We start from the raw sequence: 25,702 nt of genomic DNA, 5'->3' as shown, positions 1-25,702 counted from the left end.
TTGTACATGGAGGCAAAAGCTCAAAAAGCGCGGATTTGATTTGTAGGGTGTTTGGAAAAGAGATACTTATATTTAAGAATAAATTTGCTCAAAAGCTTTCCCAGAAATAAATTTTCATATTAATATGTTAAATTAATATTATTATAACATAAATTTACCAATTTAATAATCCAATTTTTACCGATTTTCAAAGATGATGCAAAAGTTCTTCAAAGTTTTCATCTCCTCTCTGCACCACCTTGAAGAATTTGATGATAATGGACAGCTGAATTAGAAATTCCTTTTTGTATCACCTTCCTATTTTTCTCGTTTTTAACCTTCTTCTGTGTGGAAGTGTCCCGCCAGGCTGTCCATAATGGACGAGGGTGACGACCTGTCCGATTTCCTGAGCCTTTTAGAAGAAGACTGTGGCACAGAAGCCGCAAAACCCTCGTCAGAAATTGCTCCTCCGGCGCCGGTGGCTAAGCCTGCTTCATCGTCGGGCTACAGAGAAATTACTGATCCGGACGCCTTCCTGCGGCCCTCCGAGGATGGCGGTCCGTCCCAGGTTCACGGTGGTGACACGGATTCCTCAGACGACGAAGACAACCGGAATTTCCAAGAGCAGAACCTCACCACCTTTGGCCGGGATGTCAAAAAGTTGATGCACGCTCGAGAGGAGACTGCCGAGAGCAATAAAAAGTCCTTTTCTCTGAGTGGACTCAAAGGTGTTGGAACCAAGACAGAGCAGAACGACCCCAAAGTGTCCTGGAGCCGGAATCAGGCTGTTGCTCCGACGAACCAGCAGAATCTGAGACAGGCTAAAACAGTTTCCGGTCTTTCCGGACTGCCCATGAAGGCAGCAGACAGGGATTGTTTTCTCGAGCCAATTTCTGGAATAAGAGTTGTGTAAGTTTAATTGAATTTAACAGCATTAATAAGATACATAAAAATCCAATAGAATATTTATATAATTTTTAAACATTTCAGAAATCCGCTGGTCACTCAAGAATTCATCTTGGAAAGATCTGATGGTCGACAAACAGTGTCCTGCTCGATGGTCAAGCGAAAATATGAGTCAAACTCTATTCAAAACGACTGGTTGACAACAGGTGTCATTGTCAGCTCCATGAAGAAAGTCTCTCAAAAGGTTCCTAAATTAATATAAAATTATTTTAATCTAACTTCAGTTATTTTTACATTTCCAGTCTAAGGAATATTTGGTTTGGACTATCAGTGATTTGAAGCAGGATATGGCCACAGTGACAGTTTTCCTATTCTCGAGCGCCAATACAACTTTCACGACTGCCAAAAAAGGAACGGTGGTTGGGATTTTGAGTCCAAACATCCTTCCTCCTAAGTAATGGTTCCAAATATTTATTTTCAACTTTAATTAATTTAATTTAAATACTTCAGTTCAGCAAAATTTGATCTCATCTTGACTGTGAATGACGCTCAGAGAATTCTAATCATCGGAACTTCCAAGGATTATGGCGTCTGCAAATCACAGTAATTAATAAAATAAAAGTTTTGACGAATTTTAAATTATTTACTTAATGTTACTTTAGAACTGCCAAAAACGAGCCATGCTCCAATTTTGTGAACACAAATGTGTGTCCGTATTGTACTTACCATCTTTCGAAAGAGTACAAGCGTCACTCTGGAAAACCGACTGCCCCTCATTCTGCTTTGATGAACAAAGTGCTTGGAAAATCGGAGGTTTTTTACGGAGGAAAATCTTATTCCGCCATAAAGCAACCACCTAAAAAGGTAATTGGTCAGTTTGTGAATTGCTAGCTTCACAATTAATATTCTAAAATTTTAGATTCCCAGAGAGCATTTGTCTCAATTGGCTCTGCCCCAGCCTACCAACAAGAAGATCAAGGCCAGAGATCACCTTCGAATGCAGTCCTTGCTGGCGGAAGGACAGGAGATGCCAAATACAAGCTCCGTGATTTCTGTCAGTCCGCTATCCTTGAAACCAAAAAACATCACTCGAATGCACCACATTATGAACAACACCAGGAAGGCAACGGTGCTTTCCGGAGACAAACAGCCAACACAACAAGGCAGCGTTTCTAAACTGGCAGGCGTCCTTGGCAAGAACCAGTCAAAAATTTCTGAATCTTCAGCGCCAAAACCGTCTTTATCGAAAGCAGCCCCTAAGCAAACAGCAACTGCTAGTTCGAGAAATGTTCAGAGCGCCAAAAGTTTACTTTCAACGCTGACTGATTCAAAAAAGGAAAGTTCGTTAAGCAAACCTTCAGCAATGACTCCTCCGCCAACCAAGAAAGTTGACCTTTCAAATCTTGGAGGCTCCAATGGTCGTCCAACGCTGAGTAAATTCAATTCTATAGACTTAGGAGATTTGTGCAGAAAACCTGTTCTCCACGATCAGGATAGAGCTAAGGTAAATTCACATTTTTATTGGTTCATTAGAATTTAAAATTGAAATTTTTAAGGTTGCTGCTTTACAATTAGTGAGAGCAAAAGGCCCATTCAAAAAGGAAAACCCAAATAAAGTGAAGAAGGCAGCTTCGGCGGCAAAGGTCAACGCTTCCCTGAAGAGAAAAGTTCCTGTTGAGGATGGTAAGAGTAAAATCTATGGCATTTTCTTTAGATTAAAAAACTTTTTCATTAGATGAAGAAGAGGCAAAGCTGAGAGCCGAATTTGAGCTGAAAAAGCCAAAGTTCTTGGCGATGATTGAGACTGGATCTCAACACCAGGACTTGGTAGAGAGTGCTCATCAAGAAGCCGAAGACAATTACTTCAACAACATGGAAACCAAGGAGAAAATTGAGGACAAAATGCTCAACACCCACAAAGTTGAAGTGAAAGCAATCAAGTGCACTCTGGTAAATTTCTTATAAAATTTTGATTCTTCGTTTCTCAAATTTCAAATTTTTTACAGTGCAATTATTTATCCCTGGCTCGAAGTGACTTTTGCCGAAAGCAAGGTCACCCGGTCAAACTGGTGCAGACGCACAAACGCTTCTTCCAGTGCAAGGGATGCAAAAATCACATATGGGTCCTCGAGCTTGTGCCAACGTCGGCTTGCTCCAACTGCGGACAGAGCCACTGGGAACGGGCAGGCATGATCAAAGTAAGACGAAATTTGAATAATTAATTTCTTCTAAAATCCAAATTTGTCATCAGGACAAGCAAGCCAAGTTTGAGACTCTGCGCATCAGTGCTGGAGACCGAGAGACCTTCAACCCGGCCAACATGAACAGTTTGGTGCCCGACTGAGATCCTGGCCAAAAGGTCAGTTCAATAATTCCCTAATTTTGGGATGAATATGCATTGTTTATTATTGCTAAATCCGTGATTCTTATAAATTTACAACAAAAAATACTGATTCTTCTTGAGTATCTGTATTACCCCTTTTTTCAAAATAGATATTTGTACAGTAAAATTGATTACAAGTTGAAGGATAGTCCGGTGCCCTTGAGATTGGTCTCGGTCCAGTTGTCGAAACGGCTGATCATGTCTTTGGACATTTGACCTTTGTAGTCGCCAACACTGCCCTTCCTCATAAAGGCGCCTTTCTCAATTTCCTCCTTGTCAATCAAATTGTACTTCCTGTTGATCTCCACCACATCTTCATAGTTCACCGCTGGGTTGTTTTTCATGCTGTTGAAGCTCAGGTGCTCTGTGAGGATTTCCACCTTTGCGTCAGACAGATTTTTGCCCAGGAACTCTGCAGTTTTTCTGATCACGGAGGGCAGGTCCTGAAATTTTCCTTATTTAAATTAAATTGGGACAAAAAATTAAGCGTTTTACATTTTTCATGTCCTCGTATTTGACGAACAGAAAGTTGGGCTCATCGCGCCTCTTCCAGAATTCCAAAACGTGTTTCCAGAAGGGGGCGAAGCACACTAAAATTTAATTTGGATTAAATTTTTTTTATACAATGATAGAGGAATTTGCATTACGCGAATCTCCCAAGAAAAGTTCGCAGAACTCGTCAAAAGTGCCCCTGTAGCCTTCGAGCAAGCGCGAGTGGTGATAATAAGAAACGCAGGCGTCCTTAGGATTGCGCGCCACGTAAATGAGCTGTTGTGAAAAGCGTGGGATAACAAAAAAAAAGTTAAATAAGCGCGGTGACTTGCCTTGGGCTTTTCGTCCTGGAATTGTTTCGTGGGCAGCAGCGACCATGGGAAGTGGGTTTTGATGTAGCGCGGCGACGGGAGGTTGTCCAAGAAGCCGATCGAGTCCAACACGTGGGGTGGGAAGACCACGTCGGGCCGGGTGCTCAAGAGGTCCTCATAATCGAAAAGGGTCGTGTGACTGGAAAAGATTTTTTTATTTAAAAAATACTTAAATTAACGAGAAATAAAAAATATATATATTTTTAATTATTAAATTATTATTTGTTCTATTAATAAACGACGGTTCATACTCAAGGAATGGGAAGCGGACTTGCAACGGCACTTTAGCTGCCTCGAAGTCAAGGTCGTTGGCAATGCACCACACCATTTCCTGGGTCCAGGTTGTGCCTAGGAAATTAAACAATAATAATATTTTCTATTCTCGCTTGCAGGAAACTTCGCATTATTTCTTATTTTAATTTACAAAATACCTAGTAATTTAAATTTTAATTCAGAGATTGTAACAATTGGATGAATAAACAACAAAAATAATAATATAATTTCTTGTCCTCCTGCTTGAAATAATTTTTTCCGCTCTGACATTTATTATATCTTACATTAAAAATACATCAAAATTTATTAGACGCATAAGTGGATTGTGAGGCCAAGGCCGTTCGCGAAATGCTGCTTTATTTAGAACGACCATGTTAAAATTTAGGAATTGGGTTTGCATTAGGTAAGACTTAATCGTTTCGCGTAGAAGTACGCACGTAAAAAGTAAAAATATTTCTCAATAAACAGGCGACACGGCCGGTTTACATACAATCCTTGCAAGATCACTTCACAATTATTTGCACAATTTCTCGCTTCACTGACTATTTACCTGCGCACGTGATGCGCACACATTCTGAACAAGAATAAAAAATAAAATATGCATTTGCATCTTGACTTGCTAATGGAAAGTTTAGCTTGAACCCGAGTAACCTTCTTACAAGAAGTGCAGCGTGCGCGCGTTTCTCTGCATTCAAAAAATGCAATTCTAGTTCATTTACTCGGAATGAAAGTGCTTCACTTTCAAATTACATCGATTTTCTCATTCTATCAAGATTTTCACTTAGTTTTCTATTTAACAAAGAGGAACTGAAAAAATTGTAAAATTTTTATTTAGCGTAAAAGGTGGTGAGAAATTTTATATTTTTTTTTTTATACAAAAACTTCATTTTCTTCTTATTTTACTTTTTATTTTTAAAATGAAAGTAATAATTTTTTTAAATTAAAATGGTTTGAGGTTTTGATACAAAACCTGTCTTGGGGAAGCTGCAGACAAAAACGTCGTCGGTGCGCACTTGGAAGCTCTTGATGTCCTGCGCGAATTCCTGATAGTATTCGGGCATGACGGCCCCGTTGGCCCGCACGTAGCCCTTGCGGAAAAGGTTGGTGAAGTCCTTGTGCAGGCTGTCGGCCAGCTGCCCTTGCAGACCCTGAATCACAACCCTGCTGTCCGAGTCCATTGCCGAGCGCCGAGAGACTGCCAAGTCGAAAAGCACATGTGCACCGAGAGCACCGCAGGTTCGCCGGCCAAGGTCGCGCTTGTTGGTCAACAAAGCGAAGCATAAAGTTGGCAGGAAAAAGTAGCGAGTAGTGGGGAATCCCCGAGAGTCAATTATCCTTCGATTCTCCGTGCTATTTTTATGCTGACAATTTCCTCTTTTTTTATAAAAATATAAATATTTATTAAACATTAAACTTTCAAATATTAAACTCTTTGTTTATAAGATTTTCAACCACATGAAAATGGAAATTTTTCCATTGGCTTAAAAAATTAATTGTTTTTTGTAATTAAATTTTACATTAATTTATTGTGCTTTACATTAATTTTTGATATTTTATTTCAGCACTTTTTTGTATTCCTACAATTCTGTATGCAAATGGCACGAAATTATAATTCACCATGCGTGACTTTGCAAATAATTATAAGAGTTCTTATATTAGGGCCTGCAGTCACCTTGTGCGATGTCGCGCTTGGAAATACAATTTATTTTGTTTGATCTGGCGCGAGTACCACTTCCTACTTTATCAGGTTGTAAACAGGAAGAAAATTATAGTCCTTCAATATGCAATTTTTAATTTGAAAAAAGGCGAGAAAATTGTCATTGAAATAAAATAAAAATATTTAATCATATTTTGTTTTTTCTCTCACCGCATTTTGGAAAGCTGAAAACCCAAGTGTCTTCCTTTCTGACGGCGAATCTCTTGATTGGAATTGTAAAATTAGAAAAGTACGACGGCAGGGTAGTACCCTCGGCCCTGATGTAACCCTTTCTGAAGGAGGAGACAAAATAGGTATACAGCAGGTCCTTCAAGTTCCCTTCAGGAAATTCCTCCAGCCGCACTAATTCCTCACTCATGTCGATTTAAATTTTATTCCAATTATGAGACACTTGTTTGGTTAAAGGCAAATGATAAACTATCGTAAAACTTGTGAAAGCACTTTGTGTATTGGAGAAACGAAAAATAAACATGAGCACCGGCGCAGTCACTCTTTATCTCTTTCGGGCTCAAAGTCTTCCTCTGAGGAACTGATAGCGAGCGCCAGCAAAATCACCACCAGAGTGAAGTCTGTCAGCAAAAGTGAGGTGCTCGCCAAACCAAAGCGCGCCATTTCTATATGAATGACCAAAAATTTTAGAAATGTAATTAAAAAATGAATAAATTTTACATACTTATCGGGCTGTGAGAATTCTGAGGGATATATAATCTGACAATTAGATCTCCTGTGAGGCTAAACTGCAACTGAATTTGCTGCGAATGGTATGAATAGGCAGAAAAGGAAGAGCTTTATTTTTGTAAGTCATCAGCATGGCGACGACTGTTGGTGCACTTTTTTGTGAGCTCGTCTTCTTCTTGTGCATAAGAATGGTCCAGCTCAAGAAATAAATATGTGAGCCAAACTCCTGAAATACGCAAAGTCATTATGGCCAAATATGAAATTTCATGTTACAGTGGAAATAATATTTAGATTTAAAATTCATCTGATCATATTTTTTATTTCTTAAATTAAAAATCAACTTTAAAATGAGAATTATTTTCTAGTAAATTTAAGAGCAGATTTGCTGCTAATGTAAGTGTTATTGCAAAATAATAGTAATTGTTTGTTCTGCTGCAGTCCAGTAGAGGCCGCTGCGTTGCGCTATTTTACGCATTAAATTTTTTGTCCTGCTATCGAATATCCAATTAAATTTTATTCAATTGATCTCAAAGTGAGAGGCTGCCGGCCGGTAAATTGGACAATGGAAAATTAGACCAAACCATGAAGAAACAGTTACACAAGAAAGACTTTCTCCGTTACTGCAAAAGTGCATCTAATGCTGTTGCAACAGCATGTTAGTTGCCAGTTAATTTAATGATTCATATTTATTTTTACTTGCATAATATCTAACATGCGTTACTTTGAAATTACTCTTGATATAAAATGCATTCAAATAATAAAATTCAATCGATTTAAGTCGTTCGAAAGAGTAAAATTGGTTTAAAAATCTTTTAATTTTTTATCATGTACAATTACTAAATAAATTAATTATTTTAGGCATATATAAATAAATTCTATGCTTCCAGTTCAATGTTTTGTTTGAGAATTCGATCCGTCCATAATTAAAGTGACATTGGGTTGTTCTAAAAATAAGGCGAAAGCTCATTAAAACGACCTCTAAACCTTTAACTTACAAAACAAGTTTCCAATTTATTTTTTATTTTTAACATTATTTCCGCCAGAGAGTTTTGCATTTAATTATTAATTCATTAAAAGTCACCACTTCCATGCTGTCCGACGTTGAAGCTGCGTGTGTTGTTGAGAAACATTCGCAGTGTCAAGTAAGTGACAAGCTCCCCTCTTTCCATCTGACGATAGTACTCGCATTTTGCTTTTGCGAATTATCCACTTCACTTCTGACAACAACAGAGATAACTTCAAACTGTACAGGTATGTCCTGAAATTAAGGTTAGTCTTCTGCAAATTGGAAATAATTTTTTAAAGCCAAAATTTTACAATTATTTTTTATCTCTAAGTGCAAAAAAATCCAATTAACGCAGAGATAACTTTGCTACATTTTTTAAATCTTTCTTCATTTCCTTATTATTGCACATTGAGTATTGCGTGAAGGTTAAATAAATGTCATTTTATTTATAACTATATACGAGCTCTCTCAACTAGCAAATGACACACACGTACGGTTTTTATCATTAATTTATAACAGCTCTATCTATTTACTCTCACTGCGTGCTAGATAGAACTGAGAAGATTTGCTTGTTCGTAGCTATTAATTAATTCGAACGAATAAAAAACATCTTTTTCTATTTTTACAATAATTTGCACTTTGTTTTAAAACATGCTCTAAAAATGAAATTAAATTGTATTTAAATTTTTGCTCATCCTAATTGACCTAATTTAAATGAAAAATCACTTTCTTCTTTTGAGCTTACCTGAGCTCACGTGCAAAGCCGACGCACAAAGATAAGATAAACATTGAAAACAACAAACTGGTTGTTTAAAAAGGCGAATTCATAGATCCAATTTTTTTTTATTGTCAGAGACAGGAATGGACTCCTCCTTAGGTTTTGAGCCTCTCCCGAGCGAGGAAAACGAGCGTTTGTCCGAGAACACGGACCGTATTTACGTGGATGGATTCTCCAGAAGCAGTGATGGAATTTTAATGCCCACCGAGTACGTCCAAGTGACTCAGGCGGTGCGCGACTTTGAAGTTCGGCCTGATGATGTTTGGGTCGTCACTTTTCCTAAGTGCGGTAAATATAATTGAGCTAGCTAAAAAAAAAACATATTTTTCAATTAAAAAACAATCAAGGCACCACTTGGACGCAGGAAATGACCTGGCTCATCAGCAACGACTTGGATTTCGCAACGGCAAAGAGCGTCCCATTGCATGAGAGATTCCCCTTTTTTGAGTACCTGACATTTGATGAAAAATAAAATTAAAATAAATTAATATTTATATTTATAGATTGACGACCGTGTCGTCCAAGTATTCAGAGGTGGTTTTCGGGGCAAAGGTGCCTTTGGAGGAAAGTTTGACGATGCTAAAAAACAGTCCGAGTCCGAGATTCATTAAAACTCACTTGCCGTTGAACCACCTGCCGAAACAATTGTGGACCGTCAAGCCTAAGGTATTTCAATTGTAAAAATTTGAGAAAATTTGACAAATTATAATTTTAGATTTTTTACGTTGCACGCGAGGTAAAGGATGTGATTGTATCTTACTTCCATCACAACAGACTCATGGTTGGATACAAAGCTGATTTTGAAACGTTCTGCCAAGACGTCATGAAGGATAACAGTGAGAAATTTTTAGAAAAAAAATTATCAAAATTTCAACTGAATTGCAAAGTTGAAGCTAAAAGTCTCATAATAGTAACGTTATTTGGTTTTCGAATTGTTTAACCCCTGCCAGACGAGAGGTTATGCAACCTGCTCGACTTGCTTGTTGTGCGTGTTGCGTTCTGGATGAAAATCAAGTCTCCTGCATATTTCGTTTTTCGTTACAGTAATCTGGTGTCCGTTCTGGACCCACGTCCTGGACTTTTGGCGCCTCCGAAACGAGCCCAACATTCTTTTCCTCACTTACGAGGAAATGCAAAGAGTGATGAATATTTTTTGAAGTTTTTGATTCGGACCCTAATATGATTTTTTTTTAAGGATCTGGCTTCGGTAGCTCAGAAAACCGCCAGGTTCTTAGGCAAAGAGCTGCGTGACGAAGAGGTGCAGAATTTATGCAACCACCTCAGCTTCAAAGAGATGAAAGCAAACAAGTCAGTGAACTTTGAGGTGGTCGCTGAGGCCCTTAAGGAGAAACATATCTCAAGTGACAAGGATTGCCAGTGAGATTTTTCAATTAAAAATCAATTTATTTTATTTACGACCGGAATGTTTAGTTTCATGAGAAAAGGCAAATCTGGATCTTGGCGCGAACTGATGTCGGAAAAACTGGCTGCAGAAGTTGACGCGTGGACAGCAGAGCGGCTCAAAGGAACTGGATACGAGTGCCTTTAAAATTTAAATTTTTTTCTTTTATCCACAACTTCCCTGCATTGTCTATCAGCTTTGTTTGTTTCTTAAAAAAGTAATATATCATATCAAAAATTTTCTTTATATTATGATTTTTAAATAAAAAAGTTGCACCATAATGATAATAAGTGGTAAGTAAAAATTGATACTTTGATTTTTTTTATTATGATAACACAAAAAAAGCTTCCTCTATTAACAAAATAGAGCCCCCAAAAAAACTCTCTGTCCATCCCATACAAATTAATAAAAAAAAAAAACATATTATGTGGAGATGGCACTGCGGTGATGTATCTATTAGCTTAATAATATAATACAAAATAATTTGGAAAAAAATTTCATAAGAAAATATGTTTACAAATATTACCTATTAAAATAAGTGAGATATTTTAACGTAAAAAGAGATAGCTTTCCCATATTAAAAAATTTAAATCTTTAATTTTCTTATATGGTTTTACAGAATTGCGTATGAAGGTTAAATAAATGTCATTGTCGTCGTGTAGAATAATACACGAGCTCTCTTATTGAGCAAATGGAACTTTTATTACTACTTTATAGCAGCTCTAGCTGTTTACTCTTGGCGCGTACTGGTTGAGAATTGCTTGATGTTTGATCGCAGCTTGCTTTTTGAAATAACTAAATGATTTTGAATGAATAAAAATTATTCAATTTAGATTTTGATAGTAAATATAATCTTTTTTCTTCATAATAAGAAAATGTGTTGTGGGATAGAAATTTTTGCTCATACTTATCTAAATTGAAAAATTACTTTCTTCATTGAGCCTGCGTGCAAAGATAAGACAACGAACTGCATTTATAAAAGGCAAATTTAGAGATACGATTTTTTTATTGTCAGAGAGCTATGGATGTCTCTTTAGGTTTCGTTCCTCTCCCGAGCGACGAAAACGAGCGTTTGTCCTCGTTTGACAGCATTTACGTGGATGGATTCTCCAGAAGCAGTGATGGACTTTTAATGCCCACCGAGTACGTCCAAGTGGCTCAGGCGGTGCGAGACTTTGAAGTCCGGCCTGACGATGTTTGGGTCGTCACTTTCCCCAAGTGTGGTAAATAATTGGAATTGTAAAAAAAAAAAAACATATTTTCAATTAATAAACAATCGAGGCACCACTTGGACGCAGGAAATGACTTGGCTCATCAGCAACGACTTGGATTTCGCAACGGCAAAAACCGTCACCTTACATCAGAGATTCCCCTTTTTTGAGTAAATTATAAAAACGTGAGGAATGTGAATAAAATTAATTCTAACAGATTGACCACTCTGTCGTCCAAGTATTCAGAAGTTGTTTTCGGGACAAAGGTGCCTTTGGAGGAAAGTGTGACGATGATAAAAAACATACCAAGTCCAAGATTTATAAAAACTCACTTGCCGTTGAACCATCTGCCAAAACAATTGATAACTGTCAAGCCAAAGGTATATTTACATTTGGAAAAAAATTGCATATTTTATTACATTTTAATTCAGATTATTTACGTCGCACGCGAGGTAAAAGATGTGATCGTCTCTTACTTCCATCACAGCAGACTCATGGTTGGATACAAAGCTGATTTTGAAACGTTCTGCCACGACTTCATGAAGGACAACCGTAAGAAATTTAAAAATGATAAGTTTTTAAAAATTGCAATATCTACTGAACTGCAAAGTTGATGCTAAAAATTTCCAATCTCACTAGTTTATTTATTTTGGTTTTCGACTTGTTTAACCCCTGCAAGTCAAGAGGGTATGCATCCTACTCGACTCGCTCGCTGTGCGTGTTGCGTTCGTGATGAAAATCAAATTATCCTTTCCTGTATATTTTGATTAAGTAATCTGGTGTCCTTTCTGGTATCACGTCCTGGACTTCTGGCGCCTCCGAAACGAGCCCAACATTCTTTTCCTCACTTACGAGGAAATGCAAAAAGTGTTTAAAGTTTTTAAAATCTAAAAATGTGATCCTATATAATAGCATTTTTTTTTAAGGATTTGGCTGCGGTTGTTTGGAAAATAGCTTCCTTCTTGGATAAAGAGCTGCGAGACAAAGAGGTGCAGAATTTGTGCAACCACCTCAGCTTCAAAGAGATGAAAGCAAACAAGTCGGTAAACTTTGAGGCGTACGCTGATGCACTTAAGGAGAAACATATCTCAAGTGACAAGGATTGCACGTGAGATTTTTAACTAAAAATTGATTTATTTTTTATTTTATTTATGACCGGAATGTTTATAGTTTTATGAGAAAAGGCAAATCTGGATCTTGGTGTGAGCAGATGTCGGAAAAACTGGCTGCAGAAGTTGACACGTGGACAGCAGAGCGGCTCAAAGGCACTGGATATGAGAGCCTATAATTTTTTATTTTTAAATCTACAATTATTCCGCATTTTCTTATAGCCTGTTCATATATAACTAAAAAGAAATAAAAATTATATTTTCTTCCATCACAAAATTCTTCATTTTGGTTTGTTCAATTTTCCAAATAATTAATTCATTTGCATGATCAAGTGGCAAGTAAAAATTGATGCATCGTTGATATTTTGTATTCAGCACTGCGTCACTAAAAAAGGAGAACCACAAAACGCTCTTTTCAATATATAGTTCTTAACAATGAAACTTGTTCAACAACATAATGTAGAGATGGCACTGCGTTGATGTCTCATTTAGATTTACAATTCAAGGGTAAAAGGCGCTTTTGTTAGAAAGAAAACGATCGTGAAGTCGTATTACGTCGGTCGGCTTGGCCTTCGCTGTAAATAGACTGCTCGTATAGAAACATGCGGGCCGGACTCGATCAGTGGTTATCAATCAAGTTGCCTGCTGGCATCCACACATAAGAGCACATTCTCATTTGAATTACACAAAAAGGTACTTAGATGTATATATTTTTTTTAATTTTCTTTATATAGATAATTGTGTTAAAGATTTTCTTTAGCCTTTAACCATTTTACTGATTGATATTTCATTTATGAAATTGAAAGTGTAAGTGATTACGATTATTATTTCACTTTAATTGACTTCATTTTTAAAAAGGGTCAAAATCAAATATCTTATTCAAGTGTGGAGAAATTTTAAAATTAAATTTTTTATTATTATTTTTTGTTTTAGTTGTATTTGTTTATATTTTTAGATTACACAGATTTTAAATGGCACAAGAGGACATTGGTGATTTTCAATTTGAAAATGTTGACGGTTTGGAGCACCACGGCCGGTTTTTCGCGGGCGGTTTCATCCGAAGCATTCCCGATTCCTTTTTCATGTCCAGCGCCTTCAAAAATGTGGTGAATGAAATCTGCGACATGCAGATCCACTCTGATGACACGTGGGTCGTTACCTTTCCCAAATGCGGTAATAATAATTTATTAAAATAAATATCAACGTTTCAATTCATGTGATCATTTTTTAATAAGGCACCACGTGGACGCAAGAGATGGTGTGGCTGATAAAAAACGACTTGGACTTTGACAAAGCCAAGGCAGTGCTTCTCGTGGATCGGTTTCCCTTCATAGAGTAGAAATTGATTAAATTCAGTGAAAAATATGCAACTTGCGTTGAAATTTTTTAATTTTGTAAGGGCCTCCGCGATCGCACCAGACTTTATGGAATTCTTGTTTGACGAAAAGCACCCAGCAAATACCTCAGTGGAAGAGGCAAAAAAATTACCCAGGCCAAGACTTATAAAAACGCATCTGCCGAAAAAGTTTCTTCCAAAAGAAATTTGGACGAAAAAACCAAAAGTAAAATTCCAATATTTTTTTATTATAAATTTAATTTTAAATTAAATCTCAAACAGATTATTTATGTGTCCAGAGAGGTAAAGGATGTGATCGTCTCCTATTTTCACCACAACAGACTTTTTGACGGATACTCGGCCAACTTTGAGACATTTTGCCGCAGTTTCATGAAAGACGAAAGTATATACATTAGAAATTAATTGAAGCCTAATTGCTAGATTTATTTATTTATTTTTTTAGTAAGTTTTTGCCCTTACTGGAATCACGCCTCTGAATTTTGGAAGCTTCGCAATGAGCCGAACGTTTTGTTCATCACTTACGAAGAAATGCAAAAAGTGACTATTTATTTTTAAGATCTAACTAATAATTAAATTTTTTTTATATATTTTTTATTTTAGGATCTAGCTGAAGTGGTACTGAAAGTTGCCAAATTTTTGGAAAAAGATTTGGACGCCGATGAAGTGGAAAAGTTGTGCCAACACTTGGATTTTAAACAAATGAAAAACAACCAGAGCGTAAATTCTGAGGCTTTTGTCGAGGTGCTGAGAAAGAAAAACGTACCCAGCGACAACAGTTGCTGGTATGAACCATCAAAATTATCTTGATATAAAAAAATTATACAATTTTGTATTTTAGTTTCATTAGAGAAGGAAAATCTGGAGGTTGGAAGAAGGAAATGTCAGACGAATTGGCACAGGAAGTTGACGAGTGGCTGAAAAATAAACTGAAAGGAACCCAATATTACAATGAAATTTACGGTTGACCTCCTGTTAGTACTCAAAAATAAACATAGTAGAATTTAAACATTTACAATTTAAACAAAATATTGCTGCTAGGAAGTGAAAGTTGTAAGCATGCGCTCCAAAAACAATTGAATTGATATTTTTTGGCATCATAAAAATTAATAGCTGACAAAAAAGTATGAGTATTATTATTGATACAAAAGTAATTACAAATAAACTTTAATTCTCATTAAAAAAATGCACAACATTAGATTTTTAATTTTTGCAGTTCACAATTATTTTATGTAGGGCATTATTTATGCTGGCCCCACCATTTAACTTAAATCAGGCGTGAGGAGAGAGAAACATAATATGCTTCTCTGAATTCTTTTATGACCTACTTTTATTAAATAGTACTTGTTGCGCGCTCGGCCGATGGAGGACACAGAGCCTCACATTCAACACTCATTGACAAGGCAACCGACTTTTTTCGATTTGCCTTCATTTGAGCAGAGACCTTAATTTATTTTCGTACTTCGATTTATTATTTCCGGAAATCATGAAAGAAGAGGAAAATGCTGAGATTTCTTTTGAGCCTGTTGAGTGCGAGCAGCATGGCCACTTCTACGCGTGCGGGTTCGTCCGGAGCAACCCTGGAGGGCATTTGCTGTCGGCAACTTTGGCTCAAGTGACGCGAGAAATCAGGGATATGGAGATTTTCACAGACGATACGTGGGTTGTGACTTTTCCAAAATGCGGTAAATAAAATAAATCCGATAATAATAATTAAAATCATTAAAATTTTCAATTAAGGTACAACTTGGATGCAAGAAATGGCGTGGCTTTTAAAGAGCGATCTTGATTTTCAAAAAGCAAAGGAAATTACTCTTCATGATCGATTTCCATTTTTAGAGTAATTTTTTTTAAATTTATATTAAATACTTTTTTAATAAAAAAATTTAAAAGGGCTTCGGCAATGGCTGAAGATTTCAGCAAATTAGTTCTTGACGAAGACATCCCTGTGAACGCTTCAATTGCCGCCGTAAAAAACATGCCGCGACCGAGATTCATCAAGACTCATCTACCAATGAGATTTCTTCCAAAGCAAATTTGGACCGTCAAACCAAAAGTGAAATATTTTTTTAATGAAAATAATTATAACATTAATTTTACTTTCAAAGATGATTTACGTTTCAAGAGAGGTAAAAGACGTCATTGTCTCTTATTTCCATCACAAAAGATTCTTTTACGGTTACAAAGCGGACTTTGAGACATTCTGCAAAAGCTTCATGAAAAACGAGAGTAATAAACATTTCAAGAAAAAAAAAATTATAATTTTTAGTAAAATTTTTAGTATTATTCTGTCCATTCTGGGGTCACATCAAAGACTTCTGGGGATTGCGAAATGAGGAAAATATTCTATTTGTGACTTATGAGGACATGCAAAAGGTTTAATAAATTAATTAAAATAATCAATTAATTGTTTTTCATTCTTAACATAGGACTTGGCTGTCGTCGTTCAACTGGTGGCGAAACTGCTTTTGGAAAAAGAACTTCCCGATGAACAAGTGCAAAAATTGTGCACTCACTTGAATTTCAAGGAAATGAAGAACAACAAAAGTGTCAATTTCGAGGCGTACGCAGAAGTGTTGAAAGCGAAAAACATCTCCAGCGACGAGAGCTGCTGGTATAATATGCGCGTAATTAAATCTTGTCGTTAATAATTAATTTTTATTTCCCCGATAAGTTTCATCCGAGAGGGCAAATCGGGGTCGTGGAGATCGGAAATGTCGGAGGCGCTGGCTATGGAGGTTGACGACTGGTCCAAAAGTGAGCTGCGAGGCTCAGAGTACTTCAAAGAAGTCTTTGGCGCGTAATTTTCTTACGTAATCTTGGATTTTAAGAGTGCGGTAATAACAATAATAAAAATAATTATATAATTAAAAAAAATACTATATTATTTTATATCCCAAAATTATTTTCAGTAAAAAAAATAATATTAAATAAAAACAAGCAAACAACTTTCCTTTTCCGTTTCAAAAATCTGTTTCAAATTCTTTTCAAGCAGTCTTAAAAAGGGCTTAAAAAATTGATACAATATTTTCAAAATCAGATAAATAAAATTAATTTAATTTGATCAATTAAAAAAACCGCATTGAACTCTTCAAATATTAATTCTTACAGTGACTTTAGATAAAAGCATATTATTTGACGAAGTAATTTTAAATTGGCCATTCAATGAGATAGAATTTTCATTCAATCAAAGAAATCATATCAACAAAGTAAACAAAGTTGTGAACGTGTGGAGAAAGAAACACTTGAGGCCACTTGACCGATTTTCAGTCCTAAATAATTTGGCCACCAATATTATTTCAGTCTGTATAGCTGCGGTAAATTAAATAATGAGAGGCTTTTGAAATAATTCATTAATCGGCTCAGTGAAATGAGAGGAACTTTTATTTTAAAGTGGAATATTCTTATAAAAAATAGATGAAGATAAATAGTGGAGTATTTTTCAAAAAAGGTTCGTTTATAAATAAAAAGTAAAAAATATCAAAAACTCTCTCTCGTCAGTCGCTTAATTCTTCAGTTTTCAGTTGCATGTCAGCTCGGTATTTGTAATCGTCAACGAACCAGTCGCGGTTCTTGACCACTTCGTTGCACCAGTAATCTGAAAAACGGTGATTTCGCTCACAATCCTTATTGTTTTTGCCGACGAACAATGAAAACAAGAATAAAATGAAAGTGCGCAACTGCACTCACCAATGACGTTGTTGATTTTGGGGCCAGTTCCGCCGTACTCGACAGGCAGCACCTCGGGATTCATGAGGCCAGCCAGTGGTTTTATGCTCCGGTGCGTGTGAAGCTGCAACGCAAAACCAAGCAGACACGGTTTCGTAATTCGAGATTAAAAAAAAAGAGAAATTATTTTTGCTTACTCGGCTCCTCATTTTTTCGTTCATGAATTTGCGGAAAATGTTGAGCACCATGTTGATGTGCAGAGGAGAATTTACAAAGTCGATGCTGCGGGTTCGAACCGGATAACAATCCTGCAATTTTTTTAGAATTAGTTTATTTTCAGTACATTGAAAAATAATATTGATTAATATTAAATTGATTGAAACAAAGAGAAGAAGATTTTATTTTGATTATAATTTATTTTAATTTTATACTCTGAGATTAAATCTTTCTCACCTGCCACGTGTGCACAAGTTTCTTGATGAGGTGAGGGGTGAGTTGAAGGGCATGGCCAAGGGAAACACCTTGCAGGTCAATGATGGCTCTTAAACCGTAGACGTAGAGAACAGACGACTGCCTTGTCAAAATCTCCATCACCATTTTTGAAACCTTTTCAGGAATCAATTAAAAAAATTATTTGCACCAAATAATAAATAATTTAAAAAAACCTTGAGAATGTCGTTGATTGATACTTCTTTAGGATTATGGATGGAAGCTCTGATAATTATCACAGTCTGGCCCGTCGAAGAGTCTCGCTTGAGTAAGGGAATAAATACACTGGAAATTAAATAAAATTAAATTTAAAAATCTACTTAAATAGAAAAATTATCAAGTTTGGTGTTTAAAAAGTTTTTTAACATAAATTTTTTTTTATTTCTATAACTGTACAATCTTCTTCTAATTAAAAATTCTTGCATTTTATATCCTAGACACTCACCCCATTTTGAGGAGGTTTAAAATGTCAGGTTGCTGCGGGTCCCTCAGGTCGTACCACTCAGGAGAAGTGGCTCGAAGCTCGTAAAAATGCCGGATTTTTTCCCTGGATCTCTGCTGGTTGAACTTGCAACCGCGCAAAAACCTGAGCAGGCTCTCATCGTCTGAAATTTTATTATTTCACATATAATAGAATTGAATCCGGTCTAAATAAATGATTACGTAAAAATTTAGACTTTTTATGACCGGCTGAGCACTTTGATTTCACGCTTTCACGCCGTGCGAGCATTTATAAATCACAATGTGCAAAAAAAACTGAGATTGCAGATACTTATTTTAAGTGAGTGACCCTTGCATCGCAACGTGGTGCGTTGACTGATAACTAAATATTTCAATTATGAAGTCACGTTTCACGCGAGAATAAAGAGTCTTTTTGACTTCTATCCAAGAATACTGATGAATTCGAGACAATGGGAAGTATCTCTATGAGACTTGAATTAATAACTTTTATATTTAATGTGAAAACGGAAACAGCACGTGAACGAGAAAGTCTCACGATCAGACTTAATAAAAATAGCCAAACATTTAAATGAAAAAAAAGGTTCGCAGTTTCAAAGACTTCCTGTTATATAATTCAAATTTAAAACATTTTTTTCTCTCTAGAGCAAAATCTATAATGCATTATTCTTTTTTTTTAGGAAAATTTTGGACGCAAAAAAATTTGACGAAGACCCCAAAAGCACATTTTTACAAGGCTGTGGAAATATACACTATATTATTTTAGCACCACATTTAAAAAAAGAACTAACACAAATTTTTTTACATTCAAATATCAAAGTCATCAAACTATCGATATTATAGGACGGCGCATCAAAATATTATTCAAAATGCAATTTCATGCAGGCCAACATTTTTTAAATACAAAACCAAAATTTCTTAAATGTAGAGCAAGATATTGATTTTTCAATAACTCACTGTAACTCACTTAAATACATCGAGGAAAAGACGAATTTTAAATTCAAATCACCATAAATCAACCCTCGATCGCGAACTTTTAATAATAATTTCTTGATAGTTTGATCATATAGAAATAGAAATGATTGATGTGCATTTATTTAACAACAAAATATCCAGGCTTTAAAAAAAAAAAAAAAACATAAAAATTTCCCTTGGTGGCTAAAAAAAATAAATGTGCAATATGATCCAATTTTTTTTAAAGAATTTTTATGAAAATGAGTTAGTTCAAAAATCCTACTTTTGTTTGGTTAGAGTTTGAGGAGGCAAAGACCTTTCATTTACCTTTTAATATTAACAAAAATTATCGTCAAGTTGACATGTGCCACAATTTGATTAAATTCAATTGAATATTGTAAAAAAAAACAATTGAAGAAATTGAAGGCAAAATTATATTACAAATTCTTCATTGAGGGGCACAGTAAATTTTGTCTTAATAAGACGAAAAAATATATTTATGAATCATTTTTTTAGATTTTTTAATTATTTTTCTATTGCAATTTTTTGCTTTTTTTATAAATCAAATTTTACGCTTCATTAATTTAGTAAAATTAAAAAGGGATTATAGTTAATTTGTGTGATACACTTACCGTCACGTGCGTTCAGGTACGAATTTGAATTGAGATATTGTCGAAGGTTGTTCAGGTGGTCCTGTCTGTTTTCGGCGTGTTCGTTCAGGAACTCCCTGGCGAAGTGCGCGTCCTTCTGGGTCAGGGTGGTGACGCACGTGTCCAGACACTCGTCCTGTTTGGACGGGCCGCGCTCCTCCACTTCAGGACCGACCGCGACAATCAACTCTCCAGGAGGCATGTTTCAATTTCTCCGGTCTTTCTCGATCTGCCGCTTTTCCTGCGTGGTAGCGAATGGAGAAAACAGTAAATAATGCGGCGTGATAAAAGTTATATCTCGCGTACGTGTGAGATTATTTATAAAAATCGCGTCCAGGAGCTGTGAGTGTGTCATAGACATATAGGGAGATAATAAAAAAGCTGTAGCGCAAGTTGAATTGCAACATGACCTTTTGGTTTTTATCACATTTACCCAATATGTGTGTGGTAAAAAAGCGACGTCTGTCACACGCTCTCTTTATTTACACACTAATCTTTTCCGCGTTTTTTTTTCTTTCATGCAATTTTTAAATACGCGTTTTTAGGAAAATAAACCGACTTGAAATAAAAAGGAATTTTGATATCCAATACAAGAGTATATTTGCTTAAAATTTAAAAAAGAAAATTAGTAAATTGTATTTAGAGACGAATAAAAAATGGGTTCTCATGAGCAAGAAAAAAAATCAGCAACTGAAAAAGTTTTGTAGCTCTTTATTTTAAATCAGTAATTAAATAAGTTTTATTTGTAAAAAAAAAAACTATATTTAATTTTATTCATTTTAATTATATGCCTAAACCGCTTGCAGTACAATTTAGATATCAATTAGTAGAGACTTTCTTTCAAGCGATGCGGATGCAATATTAAAATAACCTTTGAATTTGGTCGAGAGAGTGCATTGAATCACAGTGTGTGCCAATAAACGGAGCTAGCTGCTTTGAACTTCAATAAATAAATATAGATATAACTGCCGGTTGTTAGATATAGCGTGTCGGGTGGAATTAATGTCAATGTCAGTAATAGCACGACGGTCAGATTTATTTTTGCCTCTATAGCGCGGCGTTCCTTAACAAATTGTCCATGCATATATATTTTTTTAGAATGAAAGTTTTAATTTTATTCTTGAGAAAAGCCGCATTCCCATTAGATTAATTGATTTAGTATAGAAAAAAATTAAAAAGAAAAACTGGTTTTAATTTGAACTACATAAATTTTGAGCAAAAACATAATTATTGAAAATTATAACTAAAAATTAAAAGAATTACGATTCAAAGTTTAGAATAACTTTAGAAAAACTACAAAGATTGTAAAAATAAAAATATACAAAAAAAGGGTTAAAATCTGACTATTTCTTTGTTTGAAGTGAAAATTACGTAACGATTTTGGAATGAATTAAAAAAAATGATTATTTTTGTACTCTTACCTCTCACGTAACTGTGTTTTTTGCAGAAGTGAAGTACTGATTGTGAGAGAGGGTGCAATTGTGGAGGCCTGTCTCAAAGTCACTAATTAACGCGTGCACCACTTGACTTTTAGCCACTTCGGCGCCAGTCAAGAAATCCGTCCGTCTGTCCCAGCACCGCGACTCTCTCTCCGTTCAGCTGAACTCCTCCTGTTTATGTGGGGATTCGGATGACGAGACCAATGAGAACGTCTGATGTTCGCGTTGAAATTCAGCCGAGATAATTTGCGTAGTATTTAACAAAAGAGTTGCTACTTTTCTGCTACAAAAGAGATTACAAATTGATCTGCACGTTTGGCTCTGGCGACTGCTGGCCTTGGTGTCTGCTCGGCGGCGTGTCTTTCTTTCGAAAATAATAAAAGCAATTACGCGATCGCGCGACGCTGGCTTCTCCTCTCCACCGCGACCGCAAAAGCACTGGCGGCTGACAACAGCTATATATCGCATTAAAGTGGAAAAGGAACAATGCGCGAAAAAAAAAACACAGAACAGCACTTGCATAGCAACCTGACTGTGCTGCCACCTCGAAACCTTAAAAATCTAAATTTTTTTTTTTTTAAGATAGAGATTTTTAACAAAAATAATCTAGATAATAGTTAATTTTGAAAAAAAATAAATAGATTTAATTTCTAAATAATTTAACGAATATATTCTTTGTAAAAAAGAAGATCGTTGAACTAGGACGGAAATAGTTAAAATGATGCACATTATGTTGCAGTGAATAAATAATTATATTGACGAGTCTGGTGAAGATAATTATCTGACAATGCATGCGCATGTTTTTGTTTTTCTAGAATTATATTTTCTACGTTAACAGAATTTCTATGATATCGATTAAGATGAGTATAGTTATATTTTATTCTTTATTTCATTGGTAGTGTAAAAATGTGTGGAAAATATCATTGATAATTAAATGCTTACGCCAGATATTATGCATATTTTATTTTGAAGAAAAATCTTTATATCAAGTTCTAGGGCAAATTCAAACATTCAACATCAAAAACAGTCTGAAAATTCGTCTAGTTTTGTTAAATTTTCTTTTCTTCTGACTTAAGTCACACGCACTGATACTCTAAACATTAATCTCACATTTTTAGTTTTACACACCAAATTTTAGAGGCTGATTCAAAATAATAAATAAACTTGTTGAAAAAAAAAAACAACAACAATTTGGCACAGTGAAGCTCCGAAGCTTCCAGATTAGGAAATCTTCCTCTTGGCACATATGATTTTCGGAGGGCGATTTACCTTCTTGTTTGCATCTTGGCCTTGGTGTTGCTGGAAGCGTTGGTGGCCGAATTCAAAGGTCAATGACATCTCACCCACCTTCGTTCTTGGGAACACGTCTGGAATCCACTCGATGACGAAAGGGGTTGGATTCTTTTGTTCCGGTGCCGTCAAACCTTAAGATAGGAAAAAATGTTAAACAATTATATATTTAAACACCATGAACAATTTACTAACCAACTTTGAGATACGTTTTTAACTCCAAAGGCCGAATCAGAGGCATGTTACTAGAGGAGTACAGATACTTTTCTTCCTCAAGAAGACTAACAAAGTGGTCAAAAGTTCCGTCTTTGTTTTCAACAAAACTTCTTGTAATATCAAGAGCAACCTGGAACAAAATTAAAGTCAAGAATTTGAAACAAAGGAACTTATTTTTTTGCACTTACAGCTGAAGTGTCAAAAATTTTCTTGACATGAATGATATTCGTGATGTGCCAAGTGTACTTGATGAAGTTGCCAGATCGAGGCACAGGACTCCTGAGGGACGTAACCGTGCTCACATTCGGAATTCGCTTTTTCTTTCCTCCGTTGCAAATTCGCTCTTTCAGACAGTCAAAGAACAACTTTTAACAAACGAAAATCTTAGTTAATGGAACTTAGGAATCTGCATTCAAAATCTCACTTGGGGCACATGAAAGACAAGGGGATCTGGTCTACCAGACGTCTCGTAATGCATGGTCTCGTTAATTCTTTCAGTGACAGAAGCGAGCCAATCCAAAAAGGGGTGAAAAGCTCTTGACTCGTCGACTGGTTCTGAAATTTAAAATGATCATAATTATAAATTATTATTTTTTTAATAAAAATAACCAACCAGGAGAAGGATTAATTTTCTTTGGTGGAGAGAGCTGCACCTTTTTGCCAGCAGCCTTCCTCTTCGCAGAAGGCAGCATCTGCATGTCAGGTGGATGAGTCCGAGCACTGGCAACGTCAGACAGTAAAAACGAGTTTGCCGTCACAGATGGATCAAGTTGGTCTACTTTTTTGCCCATGTCTACCAGACTCATGGTTCGATCTAGCAGGTGACTGTCCAGACTGGGAAAGGAGAGGCTTTCGTCCTGTTCCCCAATCTTCATCTGAATGTCGTCCAAGTTTGCGTCAAGAGCATGGACCTGAAAAAATTGATGTTTTTGCTCCTCATACTTTTTCTAATAGATTAATTTACCTCTGTGATTTGTCCATCCTCGTTCAAAGACAGACTAGCAGTTCCAAGAATGGAGTGGTCGCCCAAGACTTGGAAACTCAGTTCTTGGCTGCCATCGGCAGTCTGTTTGGTAACAACGGCCACGATTTGATCGATAGGCAACTGATTTACAAGGAGTTTGCTTGCATCCAATGCATCTGTTAACGTGAAGGGCAGAAAAAAATAGATGCATTATTGTTCCTTACAATTAGAGTAAAATTTTAAGCAAATATTAAAATAACTTTCTACTGTTATTAAACCAAATTTAAAATTCTACTATCTTATTTTACATTTTAACTAATGCTTTTGGTTTTTATACTTTTTACTATAATTTTCTCCATACCTTTCATTGGAACCATTTGTGGGACTAGCAGAGAGACGTACATTGAGAATTCCTCAGACAGTTTGACGTCGCTGGCAAATGCAGAGACACAAGCGTAGTAATGCAAACACTGTCTCTCGTTTGGATTCTTTCCAGGAACTTTGCTTGTCTGAAAATTACCATTTGTACTCTTCGATCTCAGTTTGATTTATAAATATTACCATGTTATCGTAAGCCTTGCAGGCGCAGCAGTATTTGTGCTCCACTCGATCCTTAATCTTGGTGCTGAAGATGCTGAGATGGACGTAGCCCAAGGGACACTTTGGACTCCTCTTGCACCGAACGACCATCATGTTCTTCGACACTCTCTGCACAAGAGGCCCTTCCGTCTCCGACTGCAGAAGCCAAATAGCCTGCAAATATTTTTGTTGCAAATTAAAAGGCATCAAATTATTTAAAAATATCAAATACCTGCTTGATTTCCTGGCTGATATTGAGTGTTTGCAGGATTTCATTTTTAATTAGCAGCGGTTGGGCCTGGGCATAACATCGGACAGCTGCCTGAATGTGGCTGCAGGGGAGAAGCAATGACGGAAAACTATTTTTATCCTCGAAGTGCCTGAAAAAAAATACAAATCAAATACAATTACGATTATGAATAAAGTATTCAACCTTTGGCAATTTTCCACAAAGCACTGGCCCTGAGAGGTGAGCAAACTGAGGGCGTCACTTGAACTGTCCAGACTGGACGCCGAGTCCAGGTTTTGGGGTACATAGACGAAACCACGCACATCTGGGCCTTTATCTCGAACCCGTACAGAATAAAGCTGTAAATAATTTACAAATTAGCATCGCAAATACAAATCTATAGTTTAAATAGATAAAGTACCTGATTGGAGCTTCCAGTGATCAATTTGCAGGCGTCGATGGGCTTGCTTTGCTTATCCGTCATGCCTCTGTGGTTGAAGACGACGTCGCAGGCTCTGTTTTTGCAGCTGGAGCCGCGAGTGCCGTTGTAGGTTCCACATTTGGGACACTTTCGGACGCCTCGCAGGGTCGCCCTGCCCAGGTCGCCCAAGAGAGCACGCACCCTTGCGTCGTTGGGCATCGTAAAAAGGGGTCGATTATTGCGGCAGTTAGAGAGCCATTTTTACCGAAACTGCGGGATGTAAATTTTTATTCTGATAAAACAAATCTTAGAGAGGGTAATTACCTGTGCCACAGTCAAGCGTTCACTTAATCAGGGGCGAAATTCAGAAGAGAATTTAGGATTTCAGTAGAATCTCAGCTTTCATGTTTTGATTTTCACATATGCGTAGGCTGCGACGTGAAACATCTGTGGAGGTAAAGTCAGCCAATGAGAGATCTTTGAAAGAAACTTGCAGCCAATGGCAAGCGGGTTTGAAACTTTCGACTCAAATGGCGCGAAAGACATGCCCTCAATGCAAAGATTTTAATTTTATAAAATATAGAGCTTTATAAATAAAAGATATAAACTTGCCGTTCCTTCAAAAAAGAAAATAATAATAATAAAATCAACCCGCTAATTAGGATTGATTTATTTAACTAAAAG

The 25,702-nt window shown here is 36.2% G+C and overlaps 6 protein-coding genes across 7 annotated transcripts; 3 read left to right on the top strand and 3 right to left on the bottom strand.

Annotated features, from left to right (window-relative positions):
- Positions 1–231: 231 nt before the first annotated feature.
- LOC132204870 (protein MCM10 homolog) lies at positions 232–3,680 on the top strand. Its single transcript, XM_059633718.1, has 10 exons — positions 232–888; positions 970–1,129; positions 1,188–1,339; positions 1,396–1,488; positions 1,548–1,749; positions 1,805–2,389; positions 2,442–2,568; positions 2,621–2,835; positions 2,892–3,083; positions 3,137–3,680. The coding sequence occupies exons 1-10, from the start codon at positions 356–358 to the stop codon at positions 3,227–3,229; spliced, it is 2,352 nt and encodes a 783-aa protein (XP_059489701.1). The 5' UTR covers positions 232–355; the 3' UTR covers positions 3,230–3,680.
- Positions 3,272–6,945, bottom strand: LOC132204871 (luciferin sulfotransferase-like). Of its 2 annotated transcripts, XM_059633720.1 has the most exons (7): positions 6,795–6,945; positions 6,272–6,735; positions 4,383–4,479; positions 4,093–4,270; positions 3,916–4,036; positions 3,764–3,858; positions 3,272–3,711 (listed from the first exon to the last, which is right to left on the bottom strand). In XM_059633720.1, the coding sequence occupies exons 2-7, from the start codon at positions 6,477–6,479 to the stop codon at positions 3,400–3,402; spliced, it is 1,011 nt and encodes a 336-aa protein (XP_059489703.1). In that variant the 5' UTR covers positions 6,480–6,735; positions 6,795–6,945; the 3' UTR covers positions 3,272–3,399. The 2 variants fall into 2 exon arrangements, with proteins under 2 accessions (XP_059489703.1, XP_059489702.1); XM_059633719.1 differs by lacking the exons at positions 6,272–6,735; positions 6,795–6,945 and adding an exon at positions 5,375–5,719.
- Positions 6,946–7,366: 421 nt separating this feature from the next.
- On the top strand, positions 7,367–14,815 carry LOC132204626 (uncharacterized). The gene is made up of 19 exons (XM_059633248.1): positions 7,367–7,454; positions 7,907–8,050; positions 8,659–8,871; positions 8,931–9,030; positions 9,087–9,249; positions 9,299–9,419; positions 9,628–9,722; positions 9,779–9,960; positions 10,015–10,078; positions 10,968–11,208; positions 11,267–11,366; positions 11,414–11,576; positions 11,628–11,748; positions 11,969–12,063; positions 12,123–12,304; positions 13,941–14,044; positions 14,105–14,199; positions 14,263–14,444; positions 14,501–14,815. Exons 1-19 carry the CDS (start codon positions 7,382–7,384, stop codon positions 14,625–14,627), a joined length of 2,565 nt encoding a protein of 854 aa, XP_059489231.1. The 5' UTR covers positions 7,367–7,381; the 3' UTR covers positions 14,628–14,815.
- A 173-nt stretch (positions 14,816–14,988) lies between these two features.
- On the top strand, positions 14,989–16,520 carry LOC132204872 (luciferin sulfotransferase-like). The gene is made up of 7 exons (XM_059633721.1): positions 14,989–15,344; positions 15,400–15,499; positions 15,553–15,715; positions 15,768–15,888; positions 15,941–16,035; positions 16,089–16,273; positions 16,334–16,520. The coding sequence occupies exons 1-7, from the start codon at positions 15,146–15,148 to the stop codon at positions 16,461–16,463; spliced, it is 993 nt and encodes a 330-aa protein (XP_059489704.1). The 5' UTR covers positions 14,989–15,145; the 3' UTR covers positions 16,464–16,520.
- Positions 16,521–17,021: 501 nt separating this feature from the next.
- Positions 17,022–21,761, bottom strand: LOC132204313 (retinol-binding protein pinta). The gene is made up of 8 exons (XM_059632759.1): positions 21,302–21,761; positions 19,863–20,121; positions 18,263–18,422; positions 17,994–18,102; positions 17,782–17,934; positions 17,526–17,636; positions 17,350–17,452; positions 17,022–17,257 (listed from the first exon to the last, which is right to left on the bottom strand). The coding sequence occupies exons 2-8, from the start codon at positions 20,080–20,082 to the stop codon at positions 17,157–17,159; spliced, it is 957 nt and encodes a 318-aa protein (XP_059488742.1). The 5' UTR covers positions 20,083–20,121; positions 21,302–21,761; the 3' UTR covers positions 17,022–17,156.
- A 501-nt stretch (positions 21,762–22,262) lies between these two features.
- On the bottom strand, positions 22,263–25,479 carry LOC132204271 (uncharacterized protein C2orf42 homolog). The gene is made up of 12 exons (XM_059632670.1): positions 25,343–25,479; positions 25,019–25,288; positions 24,802–24,956; positions 24,601–24,748; positions 24,351–24,542; positions 24,151–24,298; positions 23,790–23,965; positions 23,439–23,736; positions 23,250–23,380; positions 23,014–23,190; positions 22,805–22,955; positions 22,263–22,743 (listed from the first exon to the last, which is right to left on the bottom strand). The coding sequence occupies exons 2-12, from the start codon at positions 25,235–25,237 to the stop codon at positions 22,541–22,543; spliced, it is 1,998 nt and encodes a 665-aa protein (XP_059488653.1). The 5' UTR covers positions 25,238–25,288; positions 25,343–25,479; the 3' UTR covers positions 22,263–22,540.
- Positions 25,480–25,702: the final 223 nt, after the last annotated feature.

This window comes from Neocloeon triangulifer, unplaced genomic scaffold (assembly GCF_031216515.1).
Source record: "Neocloeon triangulifer isolate White Clay Creek 2 clone unplaced genomic scaffold, ASM3121651v1 ptg000022l, whole genome shotgun sequence".
Taxonomy (NCBI): Eukaryota; Metazoa; Arthropoda; class Insecta; order Ephemeroptera; family Baetidae; genus Neocloeon; species Neocloeon triangulifer.
The sequence above is the reverse complement of the archived record's forward strand: the minus strand, read 5'-3'. Positions and strand labels throughout refer to the sequence as shown.